General features: G+C 41.6%; 2 protein-coding genes across 2 annotated transcripts; both read left to right on the top strand.

Moving 5' to 3' along the window:
- The first annotated feature begins 4,249 nt into the window (after positions 1-4,249).
- Positions 4,250-6,083, top strand: LOC120770830 (alpha-amylase A-like). The gene is made up of 3 exons (XM_040098419.1): positions 4,250-4,533; positions 4,629-5,099; positions 5,156-6,083. The coding sequence occupies exons 1-3, from the start codon at positions 4,342-4,344 to the stop codon at positions 5,993-5,995; spliced, it is 1,503 nt and encodes a 500-aa protein (XP_039954353.1). The 5' UTR covers positions 4,250-4,341; the 3' UTR covers positions 5,996-6,083.
- Positions 6,084-9,300: 3,217 nt separating this feature from the next.
- Positions 9,301-14,337, top strand: LOC120771029 (EF-hand domain-containing family member C2). The gene is made up of 6 exons (XM_040098809.1): positions 9,301-9,517; positions 9,623-10,170; positions 10,240-10,510; positions 11,456-11,689; positions 11,757-12,272; positions 12,337-14,337. Exons 1-6 carry the CDS (start codon positions 9,467-9,469, stop codon positions 12,997-12,999), a joined length of 2,283 nt encoding a protein of 760 aa, XP_039954743.1. The 5' UTR covers positions 9,301-9,466; the 3' UTR covers positions 13,000-14,337.
- Positions 14,338-14,526: the final 189 nt, after the last annotated feature.

Below are 14,526 nucleotides of genomic sequence, written 5' to 3' on the forward strand. Positions count from 1 at the left end.
TGCGCTGTTATCTCTAGCGAGTATTTATTGCACTGCATGTTTCCCACAAGTGTGCCAAATACAAATAGAGCTGTAAACAAGCAAGCGTCGAATGGAATTAAAGCCAATGATTTACAGGTGCCAACAACTAAGCACTTAATATGCTATAAACAAGCAAATGTATGAGACTATTGTAACTATTATTAGTGTATTTTAAAGCTATATTTGCTTCAAAGGTGATAACTATTTCGCGCGAAGCCGTTGCTTGTGTTACGCTAAACAGGGTATGCTTAGTCTCCAACGAAGTTTTTAAAACCCAGTAGGAAACGTTGGGGAGACTTTATAAAGCATATTTTCCATTTGAGAAGATATCTGACTGGGCTAAATGCAAACAAAGGTTTTGGGTTTAGGGCAGTAAAATGTAAACAAAAGTGTCTTTAACCCTTCAAAATATCAAAAAAGGTTGTCAACTATGCTAAAGGTAAAGAAATGTTGTGGACTTGGCTAAATGGTCATTGACCTCATGTAAACATTAAGGTTGTTAGCTTGGCTACTTGTAAACAAACAGTTCATTGACTCCATAAAATATAAACAAAAGGTTCACTAACCGCATACTGTAAACAAAGGTTAGTTACTTGGCTAAATGTAAACAAAGGTTATGGGCTTGACTAAATTTAACGAAAGAGTCATTGAACTCGTAAAATGTACACAAAGGGGTCATTGATCTTATAAAATGTAAACAAAAAGGTCATTGAACTCATGATGGGAAAAAAGTATTTAACTAGGCTAAATGTAAGCAAAGGTTTGTGGACTTAGCTGAATGGTCATTAAACTCATGTTAACTAAAACATTGTTGACTTTGCTAAATGTTAACAAAAATGTCACATAAATTGTAAACAAAAGTATAATGGTATCTTAAAGTATAAACAAAGTTGCATACCTTCATTTTGTTCAAGAAACTGTCCATAATTAGGCACCGCCGATAGGTACTACAAGGTGCGTTCCAAAGTAAACAGGACTTTAAAAAAAGCTGGTAAAAAACAAATTGTTTTGTCGGCAAAATCAATTTATTTTATTGAAAATAGTCTCCTTCTGCTTCAATACTGATTTTTGCACGCTCCAAAAGTATGTCGAACGAGTGTTTTAGCTCGTTGGCCGGTATGGCCGCCAGTATGCCGGTGCAAGCTTTTTGTATGGCCTCTACGTCTGCCCAACGCTTTCCTTTCATGGGCAAATGCGTTTTGCCGAAAAAGAATTTTATGTCGGTGCCTAATATTCCACTTCCTTTAAGCTTCAATGTTGCGCCAAGCAAGATCTAAGAGTATTCAGCTAAACATTACGACTTTGAGTTCAAAAATTTTGCCTCACATGCAGTCATGTTAGTAATGTGATAGTAATTTGACCGTTACACTAGAGCGGGTCGATTTGCAGTAGCCCAAAAAAACGGAAAAATCGCGTAAGCATGAAATATTCTACCGATCATACTGAACAACCTTTCCGTCGTCGAGCTAGCTATTCTTAAGGTGAAGTTTTTTGGGGATCATAAAACTTTTTCGTCAGTTTTTGAGTTATCTGAATGAAATTGGATACGCAGTTGCATTTTAATATTCTATTGATCATATGTCAGAATCGGCAGGATCGGAAAACAATCTAACATACCTCCAATAAAATCATTTCATATTTTTAAACTTGACCTTAAAAATCGCGGACTCGACACCGGAGACCAGACTCATAGCCTCTTAAGCAAAATTGTTCAAAATGAGCCGTAGAACATTTCCGACATACGCGATTTTATACACCCCTTAATTACAACACAAAAATCCTACATGTTAGAAAATTTTTACTATAACTATCGGTTTTTCGAAGCAAATGGTTCTGATAGTAAACGAGGCGAAGACGAAATATCTTCTGACATCAAAAAAAACACTCATCGTTTTGGCTACTTGGCTCCCACGTCAATGTTAACAGTCATATTTTCGAAGTCGTAGATAATTTAGTCTCTCTTGCTACCAGCATTAACACCAACAACAACGTCAGCTTCGTAATCCAACGCAGAATAACTCTTGCCAACAAGTGCTACTTCAGGCTGAGTACACAATTGAGAAACAAATTCCTCTCTCAACGAACAAAAACCAAATTCTACAAGTCACTCATCATCGCCGTCCTTCTAGATGGTGTTATGGTAAGGACGATGGCAGCATCATATGAGTCGGCGTTACGAGTTTTTCAGAAAAAAAATTCTAAGGAATTCTCTGCTCTGATCTTTGAGCATTGGCAACGCCGAATACCGCACTCCATGGAACGATGAGCTATAAGAGATATACGACGATATTGACATAGTTCAGAGAATTAAGAGACAGCGGCTCCGCTCTCTAGGTCGAGTCCTTCGAATGGATGCAAATACTCCAGCTCTGAGAGTATTTAACGCAGTACCGCAGACGGAAGGAAAATACAGGAAGAACCCCACTCTGTTGGAGAGATGGAGAAGTACCTGACTGCACTTGGATTCTCCAATAGGCGCGAAACAACGAAAAGGAAGAACGAGCGGCGCACTGTGGTAAACTTGGCTTTAAACGCGTTAGCGGTGTCAATAAAGAAGTTCTGTTTCAGTAAATTTGATACTTTGGATTCTAAATTACCGAACCTTACTCAAGAATGGGTTGATCTATATTGTTTTAGTAATTAGTAAATAGAGCTTTCTCCATCGCCGAAAATCTCTTAATCGATTTTTAAAATTCATACCGAGGTTACAAAATTTCTAAACATATATGTATATACATATAATAATAAAAAACGGTACTTATTTATTTCATAATACTTTGTTTACCCATTAGCAAACTCCATTCACTACAACTACAAAGTCTCGTTGTTATTCACTAGCGGAAAATTTTATCATTTTTACCGTATCAGTGGTTTCATTATTCCAAGTTTTCTAAACAAATTAATACAAATGAAAAATGACTTGTTTTCAAAACTAACAGTATCTTTGAACTATATAATTGATTACTTCTCAAAAGCAATGTGCATACACAAGTGTTTCTGGGTAGTTGTTAGTGATTGACTTTGCTAGACGAGTAACCAAGTAAAGATATATGATAATTCAAGCAACGGTACATCATACTTTAAAATTTCAACAGCCCATAAATATCAAAAATATGACTAAAGATTCAAAACACACCTTCTGAATGAGGCTTTTTAATATGATCTTGGAAATACTCCTTGAGGATTGTTATCTTGTTGAGGTTGAGGGGCTTACGAAGGCCAAAGATTCTAATAGCGATGATGGCAAGAGTTTAGCTACTGGCGCGGCCTTCCAAATTAGTAAGATCGAAGGTAGGCACAGAAGCTAAAACAATTCACATAATGTAATCCTTCTTTCAGGGAGGACGTCGCATGCATATGTTTCACATGATAGTGACGGCTGCAGCGGTCGTCGGTCTTGGAGGAAGCGATTCCGGTTATAAAGATGTAATTTTTTAGCTAGTTCGTAGCAATCATCCCAACGAAATAGGAAAGCATGAATGGGCCTTTTTAACATGAACTTGGAAACACTCCTCGAGGATAGTTATCTTGTTTCGATGAGGGTCTTACAAAGGCCAATGATCCTGAGGGCGTTGATGGGAGTAGTTTATCCACTGGCGGGGCCTCCCAAATTAGAAAGGCTGTAGGTAACCACCGAAGCCGAAACGTATAATTTTATACCAACGAAATAGGAAACGAGGGATAATCACCCAACTTTCAAATGATACTTAATTACTGAAACCAAATTGACGCCATCCTCCAACCGGACTGTCCACTTTGTTGACAGTGAACTTCATTTTTAAGCATTGTCGAGAGAAGTCTGCAGCCAATCTGCAAATCTCATTATCCTCAAGGCTTCCTTGGTGATCGCCAACCGAAACCAAGATCAACTCTTTGTGCCATCTCTTTTAATAGCGATCATACGATCACAGTTCTTCACCATAAGAAATATTCGTCGGTAGCTCTAAACCACATTACAATTTATTCCAATAATAGATCCCTTTGAAAAGCAAACGTTATGTACATATGTAGTATGTAAGCTGTGATGGCTCCTCAATGGGTTCCCAAATGATGAATTATTTCTGATTAGCAACCGATAACCGTTTAGTTAAACCCGATAGATTTCGCATGCACAGCTTCATTATTCACTGTCTACAACTACACTAAAAATTCACTGACAATTTCACTCACAATTTGCGAACTAATCTAACGGAATTTCTATAAAAGACGTCTCTTCGAAAGCAACGCTAATCAGTTGTTCGTTTCACAGTGTGTAGAAGAGTACTTCGTAACTTTAATTTGCATATTGTCACATCCTAATAGAAGTTATCGCCTGCAAAAATGTATCGCAGCAAAGCGCATATCTATCTGGCAGTAATTTTGGGAATATTGTGCCAAAATACCAATGCCCAATTCGATCCGAACTATGTGGACGGAAAGACTACTATGGTACATCTTTTCGAATGGAAGTGGGATGATATCGCTGTAGAATGTGAAAACTTCCTGGGTCCCAAAGGTTATGGAGGTGTTCAGGTGAGTCCATAGCCATCAAAGAGCATGCTTACCAAACATCTTCGCGTATACTCATGCAAAAATCCATCTTTCATTTACATAACCCTAATCAATAGGTTTCGCCAGTAAACGAGAATGTCGTTGTGTCCAATCGTCCGTGGTGGGAACGTTACCAACCCATCTCATACCTGCTGACCACACGTTCGGGCAACGAACAACAATTCGCGGATATGGTGAGACGCTGTAACAATGCCGGTGTTCGAATCTTTGTAGATGTCGTATTCAATCACATGTCCGGCGATAATGTTGATGAGCGCGGCACAGGTGGCTCTACGGCCGATCCGAGTAACAAAAGTTTTCCAGCTGTGCCGTATTCGAGCACAGATTTCCACGACACTTGCACTATTAACGACTACAATAATAAGTATGAGGTGCGTAACTGTGAACTCTCCGGTTTGAAGGACTTGGATCAAAGCAAATCATGGGTACAAGATCGTGTAGTCGACTTTCTCAACAAACTTGTTGGCCTGGGTGTGGCTGGTTTCCGTGTCGACGCTGCCAAGCATATGTGGCCGACCGATCTCGAGGTAAATTAGCCGACACATTTCTATTACGATAGTAATATGTTTTTTTTCACGCTTAGGTAATCTACAATCGTGTTAGCAATTTAAGCGTTGATCACGGTTTTCCCACCGGTACGCGCCCTTTCATATTCCAAGAAGTTATAGATTTGGGTGGTGAGGCTGTATCCAAAAATGAATACACACACATGGGTGTGGTCACTGAATTCGCACACTCTAACTCGATTGGCAGAGTATTCCGTGGCAAGGATCAATTGCGTTGGCTAGTGAACTGGGGTCCAGAGTGGAATTTCCTTAACTCAGACCGTGCACTGATTTTCGTAGACAATCACGACAATCAACGTGGACATGGCGCTGGTGGTGCAGATATCCTCAACTATAAGACATCGAAGCAATATAAAATGGCCAGCGCTTTCATGTTGGCTCATCCATACGGTATTACGCGTGTCATGTCGTCGTTTGCATTCGACAACACCGATCAAGGTCCACCAACAACGGACGGTAATAGCATTGCCAGTCCTATATTCAATGCTGATAATTCCTGTAGCGGTGGTTGGGTATGTGAACATCGTTGGCGTCAAATTTACAACATGGTTGGCTTCAGGAACATCGTGGCTGGCACAAATTTGCAAAACTGGTGGGATAATGCCAGCAACCAGATCGCCTTCTGTCGCGGCAACAAAGGTTTCGTGGCAATTAATGGCGATGCTGCTGATCTTAACACTTCGCTACAGACCTGTCTGCCGGCGGGCACTTACTGTGACATCATCTCCGGCGACAAAGCAGGCTCTAGTTGCTCTGGCAAGCGTGTGATCGTCGGCTCAGATGGACGCGCTAATATTTCTATTGGTCAAAATGAAGAAGACGGCATGCTAGCCATACATATTGAGTCCAAATTATGAACAGGTGCTAATTTGATCATATTAACGAAATTATTACTCGAAATTTAGAATAATAAAAGGTTGAAATTTGTTTTATGTACTACTTTTAGCATATGTTTTGTTTTTTTTTTTTGTTTTTTAATCCGATTTGAAGATACAACACATTATATGAGTGTAGTAGTATCCGATCTTCTTTTCATTGGGAGTTTTTTTTACGTGGCGGGAGGGTTGGTTCGCCTTTTAACTTTAACTCACCTTCAAACGGATTTCAAAGGATACTTAGTCTAAGACCGGAAGCCGTTAGCTGCCTGAGCCATATGTAAAAGAATCGTTTCTGGCCACTCCCAAGTGAATGGCGTTCAGAGAACTTTCCTCATATACGCGGACTTCTACACATGACTCCATTCTTCATGCTATTTGAAGTAGTTTGCACAGCAATTACCCATCTGAAGATCAAACAAGGTTCTATCGAGCATATTGAGTGAAAGATTAAAGCCCACCGGCAACAAACTGATTGGACCTTATCAGTATGGCTTTAGCTTAAAACTGACCAGATACTCACCATGCGCCAAATCTTGTAAAAGACCCGTGACAAAAGAATCGAGACACACCACCTCTTCTACAGTTTCTAAGCTGCTTTTGACAGCACGAAAAGGAGCTGCCTTTATGCCGCTGTGTCAGAATTTGGTACCCCCGTAAAATGAATATGGCTGTGTAAACAAACGTTTAGCAATTCCAAAAGCTCCGTTAAGATCGGGAAGGATGTCTCCGAGCCTGCCAAGCGAAGTTTCAGACAAGGTGACTTCCCATCTTGCGACTTCTTCAATCTACTCCTGGAGAAAGTAACTCGATCTGCTGAGCTGAGAGAATGTTCAATATTCTAAAAAAGTGTAGAGCTGCTGACGTATGCCGATGATATTGATATCTTTGGCCTCAACATCCGCGCCGTTAGTTCTGCTTTCTCCAGGATGGATAAGGAAGGACCAAAAAATAAGGTGACATTTGAAGGATTTGGAGAATTATTTTTTTTTTTAGGTTTTTAGTACTGTCAGTCAAATTTCATGTCAAAATATTCATTAGAGTTTGAGATACGTGTCGTTTTGTGAGCTGCTAAAAGTGAGTTTTTCGTTTTTTGCGATGTCGAAATTTGTTGAGAAAAGAATTTGCAATCAATTTTCTGCTGCGGATACGTTGAGGATGGTGCGAAAAGCCTTTGGTGATGAGGCTACGTCTAAAAAAAAATGTTTACAAGTGGTATAGTGAGTTCCAAGCCGGCCGCGAACGTGTCGAAGCCGAAGAGCGTCCAGGGCGACCATCAACCTCAACCGACGAAGCTCACGTTCAACAAATCAAAAATTCGGTGTTGAAGAACCGTCGATTAACAATTAGAGACCTTGCTGATGAAGTTGGCATATCGAAAGGCTCAGCCAATACCATTTTGAAGGATGTTTTGGGCCTCAAGCGCGTCAAATCTCGACTGGTACCGAAAACATTGAATTTTTTGGAAAAAAGGCGTCGCGTTGAAGTGTGTGAAACGATGCTTTCCGACTACCAGGGTGTCATGAAACGCATTATAACTGGCGATGAGACTTGGATGTATGTTTACGACCCCGAAACAACCGATCAATCGAGCGAATATCGTGCCAAAAGAGAGCCGAGACCAAAAAAATTGCGCCAAAGTCGCTCAAAAATCAAGGTCATGTTGACTGTTTTCTTCGATTATCGTGGTCTTGTGCATTATGAATTCCTTCCAACCGGTCAAACAGTCTACAAGGAATATTATTTGAACGTTATGCGTCGTTTGCGGTACGCTATCCGCCTTAAAAGGCTGGAATTGTGGAAAGACAATTCTTGCTTTTTACACCACGATAATGCACCATCCCATACTGCAATCGTGATTCGTGATCATTTCGCCAAAAACTCAACCCATATCATTCCGCAACCACCGTATTCACCTGATCTGGCGCCGTGCGTCTTCTGGCTGTTCACCAAGCTCAAAAGGCCGCTCCGGGGACACCGTTTTTATACGATATAGGAGATTCAAGCCGCAGCGAAGACGGAACTGAAGGCCATCCCGGAAAGTGAATACAACCAGTGTTTCGAAGATTGGAAAATCCGTTGGCATAAGTGCATTGCATCGGGAGGGGATTACTTTGAAGGGGATGAAATTGATTTGGAAGAATAAATACAGAATTTTCAAAATAAATACAATCTCGAAGCCCAACGCAGAATAACTCTTACCAACAAGTGATACTTCGGACTGAGCAGGCAATTAAGATATAAAGTCCTCTCTCGACGAACATATACCAAATTCTAAAAGTCATTCATCTTCCTCGTCCGACTATATGGTGCAGAGGCACGGACGAAGACAACATCTGATGAATCGACGTTACGAGTTTTACAGAGAAAGGTTCTGTGGAAGATTTATGGTCCTTTGTACATTGTTAACGTACCGTAGTCGATGGAATGGTGACATTGCGCATGTCGTCCGAATGTATGAAAACACTCCAGCTCTGAGAGTATTCGACGCAGTAACCGCCGGTGGAAGCCGTGGAAGAGGAAAACTTCCACTACGTCGGAAAGACCAGGTGGAATACGACCTGGCTACACTTGGAACCTCCAATTGGCTCAAACAGCGAAAAGGAAGACCGACTGTGGCGCTGTTGTGAACTCGGCTATAACCGCTTGAGCAGTGTTTACGCCAATAAAGAAGAAGAAGAAGTTTAACTGTCGTTCGAGCTCAGCAGCTCCTTTTGATTTTTTAGCGGTACCTTAGAGGTTGTAAAACTTTAGTGGTTTTATGTTTTGGTATCTTTACAATAATAGTATTAATTTAGGAGTCTTTCGACGACCCTTATGGTAAGTAATTCGAGTGGACTTAGGACGCACAATAATTAGCATATTAGGATCCTAATCGCAAGGAAATAAAGTCTGTTAAAACTTGATGCTTTTTATTGGAGATCCGTTCGTGAATTCCATAACAAACTCACGAAATTTTTCGTAAACTTTGAGGAATGTTTATGTGGCGCGTCCGACCAACCAAAAAACAGGGTCATAGCAACCAGTCGCGCTCAGCACGCACACACACATATGTGTCTATGTCGGTATGTAGCACATCCATTGCTATAGCGGCTGTCCGATTGTTTAGTCCATATTCATTTCACTACGTACGCGCTTACATATTTCTGTTTATGCAGTTTGTCGATGCAAAACCCTAGTAAACACTTGGGGAAAAAGTAGCACAAAAAGCAAAACAAATAAGTGACACACAAAGCGTTTAAAAAAATAATAAAAAATATACAGACGAAAATTTTGTTCGAAAAATATTTACTAAAACTACGGAATTTCGCTCGCTGTTTTTTGTAAAATTTTACGAAATTTGTAAAGAAAGAAATTTTAAACAAACGCGTTTATTTTGTATTGATTTTTACAGCAAACCTAACGATTTTTACACATTTCGAAACCGAAAGCGCTCAATAAAACTAAACAAAGATGCTGCGTATACCGGGAATGCCGTTTCTGCCAGGCACCACCTTTCGGGATGTAAGTGTTACCCCAAAAGCTACATATATACACATATATATAGAGCACACATACAAACGAAGAAGTGGCTATTAAAAAATATATAAACAAAACATAAATTTCCAGCTATCTCGCACGAACTTCCCCAAGCCGCAGAGCCTTATGAATTTCCAGGGCATCAGCATGTTGAACGATCGCCAACCACCCGCCATGGTGGACGTTGGCGGTATGTGCATCGACATTAACTGCCCACCGACAGCCACACCATCACTCTATCCGCCAAAGACTGGACCCAGACTGCCACCATGGATTGCTTACGATAAGAAAGTACTCGGTTTCGATGCGTTCTTTAAGGAGACGCTACACGAAGTCTACAATGCGCCCTATCAAGTGCGTAAAGTGAAGATTATGTATTATCTGGAAGATGGCACCATGCAAATCATTGAACCGAAAGTGGACAACTCCGGCATACCGCAAGGCTGTCTGGTGCATCGCCAACGCATACCGAAGCCACCACCGTGCCAAAATGAATTCATCTCGATATTGGACCTTAACGTCGATACGAGCATACAAATATTCGATCGCATTTATCACATTACAAATTGTGACCTTTTTACGCGACATTTCCTAAATCGTTCGGGTATAGCCGTACCAGATCCCGTCGATATGCCAGTGTACGTTTCTGCAACAATTTTGGCGTATAAGATTTCAATGCCACCTTAAAAGTTTTAATTCGCTTTCAGTGATCCCACAACAGAAATGCGTAAACGGTCGGCGAGAAAGATGCATAATCAACCACCGAAGAAACATTCATTCGCACAATTTTTGGCGTTCGATCGGAAAGTGCTGAAATTCCACGGCTACTGGGATGATCGTTCGGAGTTCGGCGATGTACGTCGTTTAGAAATATGCTATTATTTGGCTGATGATACAATGGATATAAAGGAAATTTTTCCACGGAACTCGGGACGTGAAGGTCCATCGCTCTTCCTGAAAAGAGGCAAACTCCCAAGGGTAAGTGATTGATAGAACTGTGGATGTAACGAAGCACCAATGTGGTAATTACCTTCGGTATTTATAAACATGGCCCGTTCAATATAAATTCAATATCAATCTTGTCATAAATCTGCTGGTCTCTTTTCTGAGGAAAATTTTCTTTAAAAAGTCTTTCGAAGAGCTATAGCCGAGTTTACAAAGCCCACCAGTCGTTCTTCCTTTTCGCTGTTGGTGCCAATTGGAGATTCCAAGTGTAGCCCGGTCCTTCTCCACCTGGTCTTTCCAACGTAGGGGGGTCCTCCTTTTTTTCCTGCTTCCCCGGACGACATGACCTGACCAAAGTAGCCCGTGTCTCTTAATTCGCTGAACTATGTCAATGTCGTCGTATATCCCATAAAGCGCATCGTTCCATCGACTGCGGTATTCGCTTTTGCCAATGTGGAAAGGATCAAAAGGGTGGTCTCTTCCATTGGCGGTGTTTTTTACGTGGTGGCTCCCAAACCCAGCGCACAATCCTCAGGAGGGATGTTTCACCTTCTCACTTTAGCTCGCCTTCAAACGCATACTTATTGGCTATCCAGAGGGTACTTGGTCTAAGACCGGAAGTCGTGAGCTACTTTAGTCATACATATGTAAAAGAATCGTTTCTGGCCACTCCCAAGTGAATGGCGCTCAGAGAACTAACCTCACTTGCTTGAATAGGTGTTTCTGCTTATTTCTCTGTTCAAAACATATGCAGTCCTCGGGTCGAATACATAAATTCGTAGCTCAGATCATCTAAATTGTGACTTTAAGGACGGCAGAAGAGAGAGAGTACAGTTTCTAAGCAAAAATTTCAGTTACAACTCAAAACGGGTCTAAGCGACTGAAAAAGGTCGAAAATGTCAGTAGGGACAAAAACATTACTGATTTTAAGACATAAAATTACATACAATTTCGACTTAAAACTTATTTTACTTCAAGGAATTCAATGGACTTCCACTACCTGGGCAAGAGACGCCGCAAACGTTGTTGAATGTGCTCGGTACGAGCATGCGAAATGTACGCTACACCATTGATCCACTGAACATCGGCGAAAAAGAGGTGCTCTACTATGCCGATCGTGATCTACAAATCGGCACTGTGCTAAACGTGTACGGACGTGCCGTTGTGCTCACGGACTGTGATGAATACACACAAGAGTATTATAGAAAACGGGTTTGTAACACTTTGAATTCACCGACATTTTCACTTAACTGCTAACCTATCGCACTTATGATTTCAGTATGGTATTGAGAACTTTACAGCGGCACCGATACCGTCACGTGGTGACGATTGCGCGCCGATTAAACAAAAAGAACGCATACTGCCACCCTATAATGGCTGGGGTTCATATGAGGATTCTGAGGGCAATTGCATCTCAGTCGAGCCCAAGCCGCCGCAGACTGATTTTAAGAAATTCATCAAACTTGATCGCTACGTGCTGCGATTTGGTGCGAAACTGTTATCGACCATACGTGAGAATTGTGAACGCATTTTCATCATTTCGTATTACCTATCCGATGATACCATACAAATCTTTGAGATTGCCGAACGCAATTCCGGTTTCTTGGGCGGCGAATTTATGAAACGTACACGCATACCACTGCCGGGCCAAGAGAAGTTCACCTCGAAGCGCCCACAATACTATCAGCCATACAATTTTTATATTGGCGCCACAATGAGCCTCAAAGATCATATCTTTCACATTGTGTCCGCTGACGAGTATACACTTATTTACATGGAGCATCATCCATACGAGGTGGCTGTCACATGCCATATAACGGTATATAATATTTTTCATATATTACTCTTTATTTTTGCAGTATCCAATGGCCGATATTAAGTCAATTATGCTGAAAATCCGCGATGCGGCGAAGTCGGATTATAAGGGCTTCATTTGCCGTTGCTTGCCGGACGGCGCTGAATCCGTTAAGGATGTGCAATTCATTGGTTTCGACTCGCTCAAGCGCGCACTTATCAATCTTTTGGCTGACGACATCACCAATCATGAAATCATTACGGTTTGTCGCTACTTCTCAGCCGAGAAAGCACCGCCACAGGCATGCAATCGGGAGACGGTACGTGCTGCGGTACACTTGGAGTTGAAGCGTTCGCTATGGAATGCAATGGACGAGTTGAAGGAACATTTGCACCACATAAATCCGCTGAACAAACCCTTCCTCTCCGAGGCGAAATTACGCTCCACAATGAAGGGCTGTCGCCTACCCTTCATACCGGAACTAATTGACGATCTACTGAGCGTATTAAATCACAATGACTGCGGCGAGGTTGAGGTATGCGATTTCCTGAACTTCATCGACATGGGTTGCGGCAAAGTGCCTGACATAGCACCAATGAATATCAATTTCGAACTATGTCCCAAGATACCGTTCCTACATAAGGGACGTTTGGTGAATATCAGCTGCTTCCTGCAGTACTTGGGTTTGGATGAGGAGGCAAAACCAAAGGAAGAACTGGCGAGTTAAGATTCTAGACGCTTAAACTTATTAAAACAGAGTTGCATTGTAATTTTCATAAGATTCAAAATTTTTGTCAATACATTTTATTTTCTACTCTCACACTTACACCACCAAAATAATATAATTAAATGAATGAACGCATCTCGTTGGACGTAAATCCTTTTGTAAATGGCTGCAACGAAAATAGTACATAAGTTTTCTTAATATTAAGTTGCTACGCAGTTTGTAAGATCCGGAAAGGAAGGTCGGAGACTCAGTTGATTTCCGTCCGTCTGTTCTCCCGTCCGTCCGTCTCAAGAAACGCGAACTAGTTCCTAAATTTTTGAGAATTGGAACTGAAATTTTTATTGAAATTATCAAGTTGTTGTTGTAATGGGTATCTGATCCCCGTTAAGATGGTACGCATTAGATAAGTTGTCAACGACGTCATACAACGGTGGGCTCAGGAAACACGCTGTTTCGACGGGGTCGGATCTATGGGAGAAAGGTGTCAAATATGTAAGGTTAATAGGGCATGCAAAGACGTGGCTAGTGTCCTGCGGAGACTCAATGCACACTGGAGCTATGTTTGATCTGTCAAGGTCTATTCTGGATAAGTAAAAGCTAAATCTGCTATAGTATCTAGAACGAGAGCTAGACCATATTGCTGCGGCGTGGTTAAGGACCAGCCGACCGATTGCCTTGTATGTTGGCAACAACGTTTCTTTGTCCTTTCCCCACGTGCTGCCGACTAGCGACTTGAAGATTTTTTTTTGCGGCTCTGTACTTTGGCCGTAATAGCGGTCGTTTGAGGAGTGAATGCGCACAGACGGTCAAAAATCAGTCGGAATCTTAACAGCATCGACTGCAATATTAATGAATATGATCGCTGTGGATTCAGTGGGTGAGAGTGTTAAATTCCGTGCAGCGAAGAAGCGAGAAAGGTCGAAGAGCCGTTTACGTTTGAGCACATGCCATCGATTCTATTGCCTGACGTCACTATCGTACAAACATCAGCGTACGTGGTGGTAGAAATTCTCTCTGATGGATGCGAGAGTTTCGAGATGTAGAAGTTAAACAGCTAAGGGAAGTGGACACCACCCTGCGGAAACCCTTGTTTAATTCTTCTCAACTTGGAGTTTTTATCTCGAAATAGTACGAGTGATTGACTACCGCACAGGTAGTTCACGGTCCACCTCTTCAGTCCTGGAGTGTGCGTAGTATTTTCCGGGTCCTACAGTAGCGTTGTGTGTCTAACTGTTTCAAAGGCTTTTGATAAATGCAACGTTACGAAGATCGTTCTCTCACAGGATGTCTTCTGGTTAAGGCGACGAACTATCTATGCGTCTATAACGCTAAGTGCTGTGGTGGTACTGTGCACTTTTCGGAAGCCATGCTGGTGTTATGCTAGGCTAATGTGGAGAGTAAAGGTCGGGAGTAGACCAGCCTCAAGTGTCTGGGGGGAGGAGACGGTAGGGCTCCCCTTTGTTGACGAGTTTCCCAGGTTTCAGTAGTGGGACCACTCTTCCGACTTTTCACACATCAGGTATTTAA

This window comes from Bactrocera tryoni, chromosome 3 (genome assembly GCF_016617805.1).
Source record: "Bactrocera tryoni isolate S06 chromosome 3, CSIRO_BtryS06_freeze2, whole genome shotgun sequence".
Classification (NCBI taxonomy): Eukaryota; Metazoa; Arthropoda; class Insecta; order Diptera; family Tephritidae; genus Bactrocera; species Bactrocera tryoni.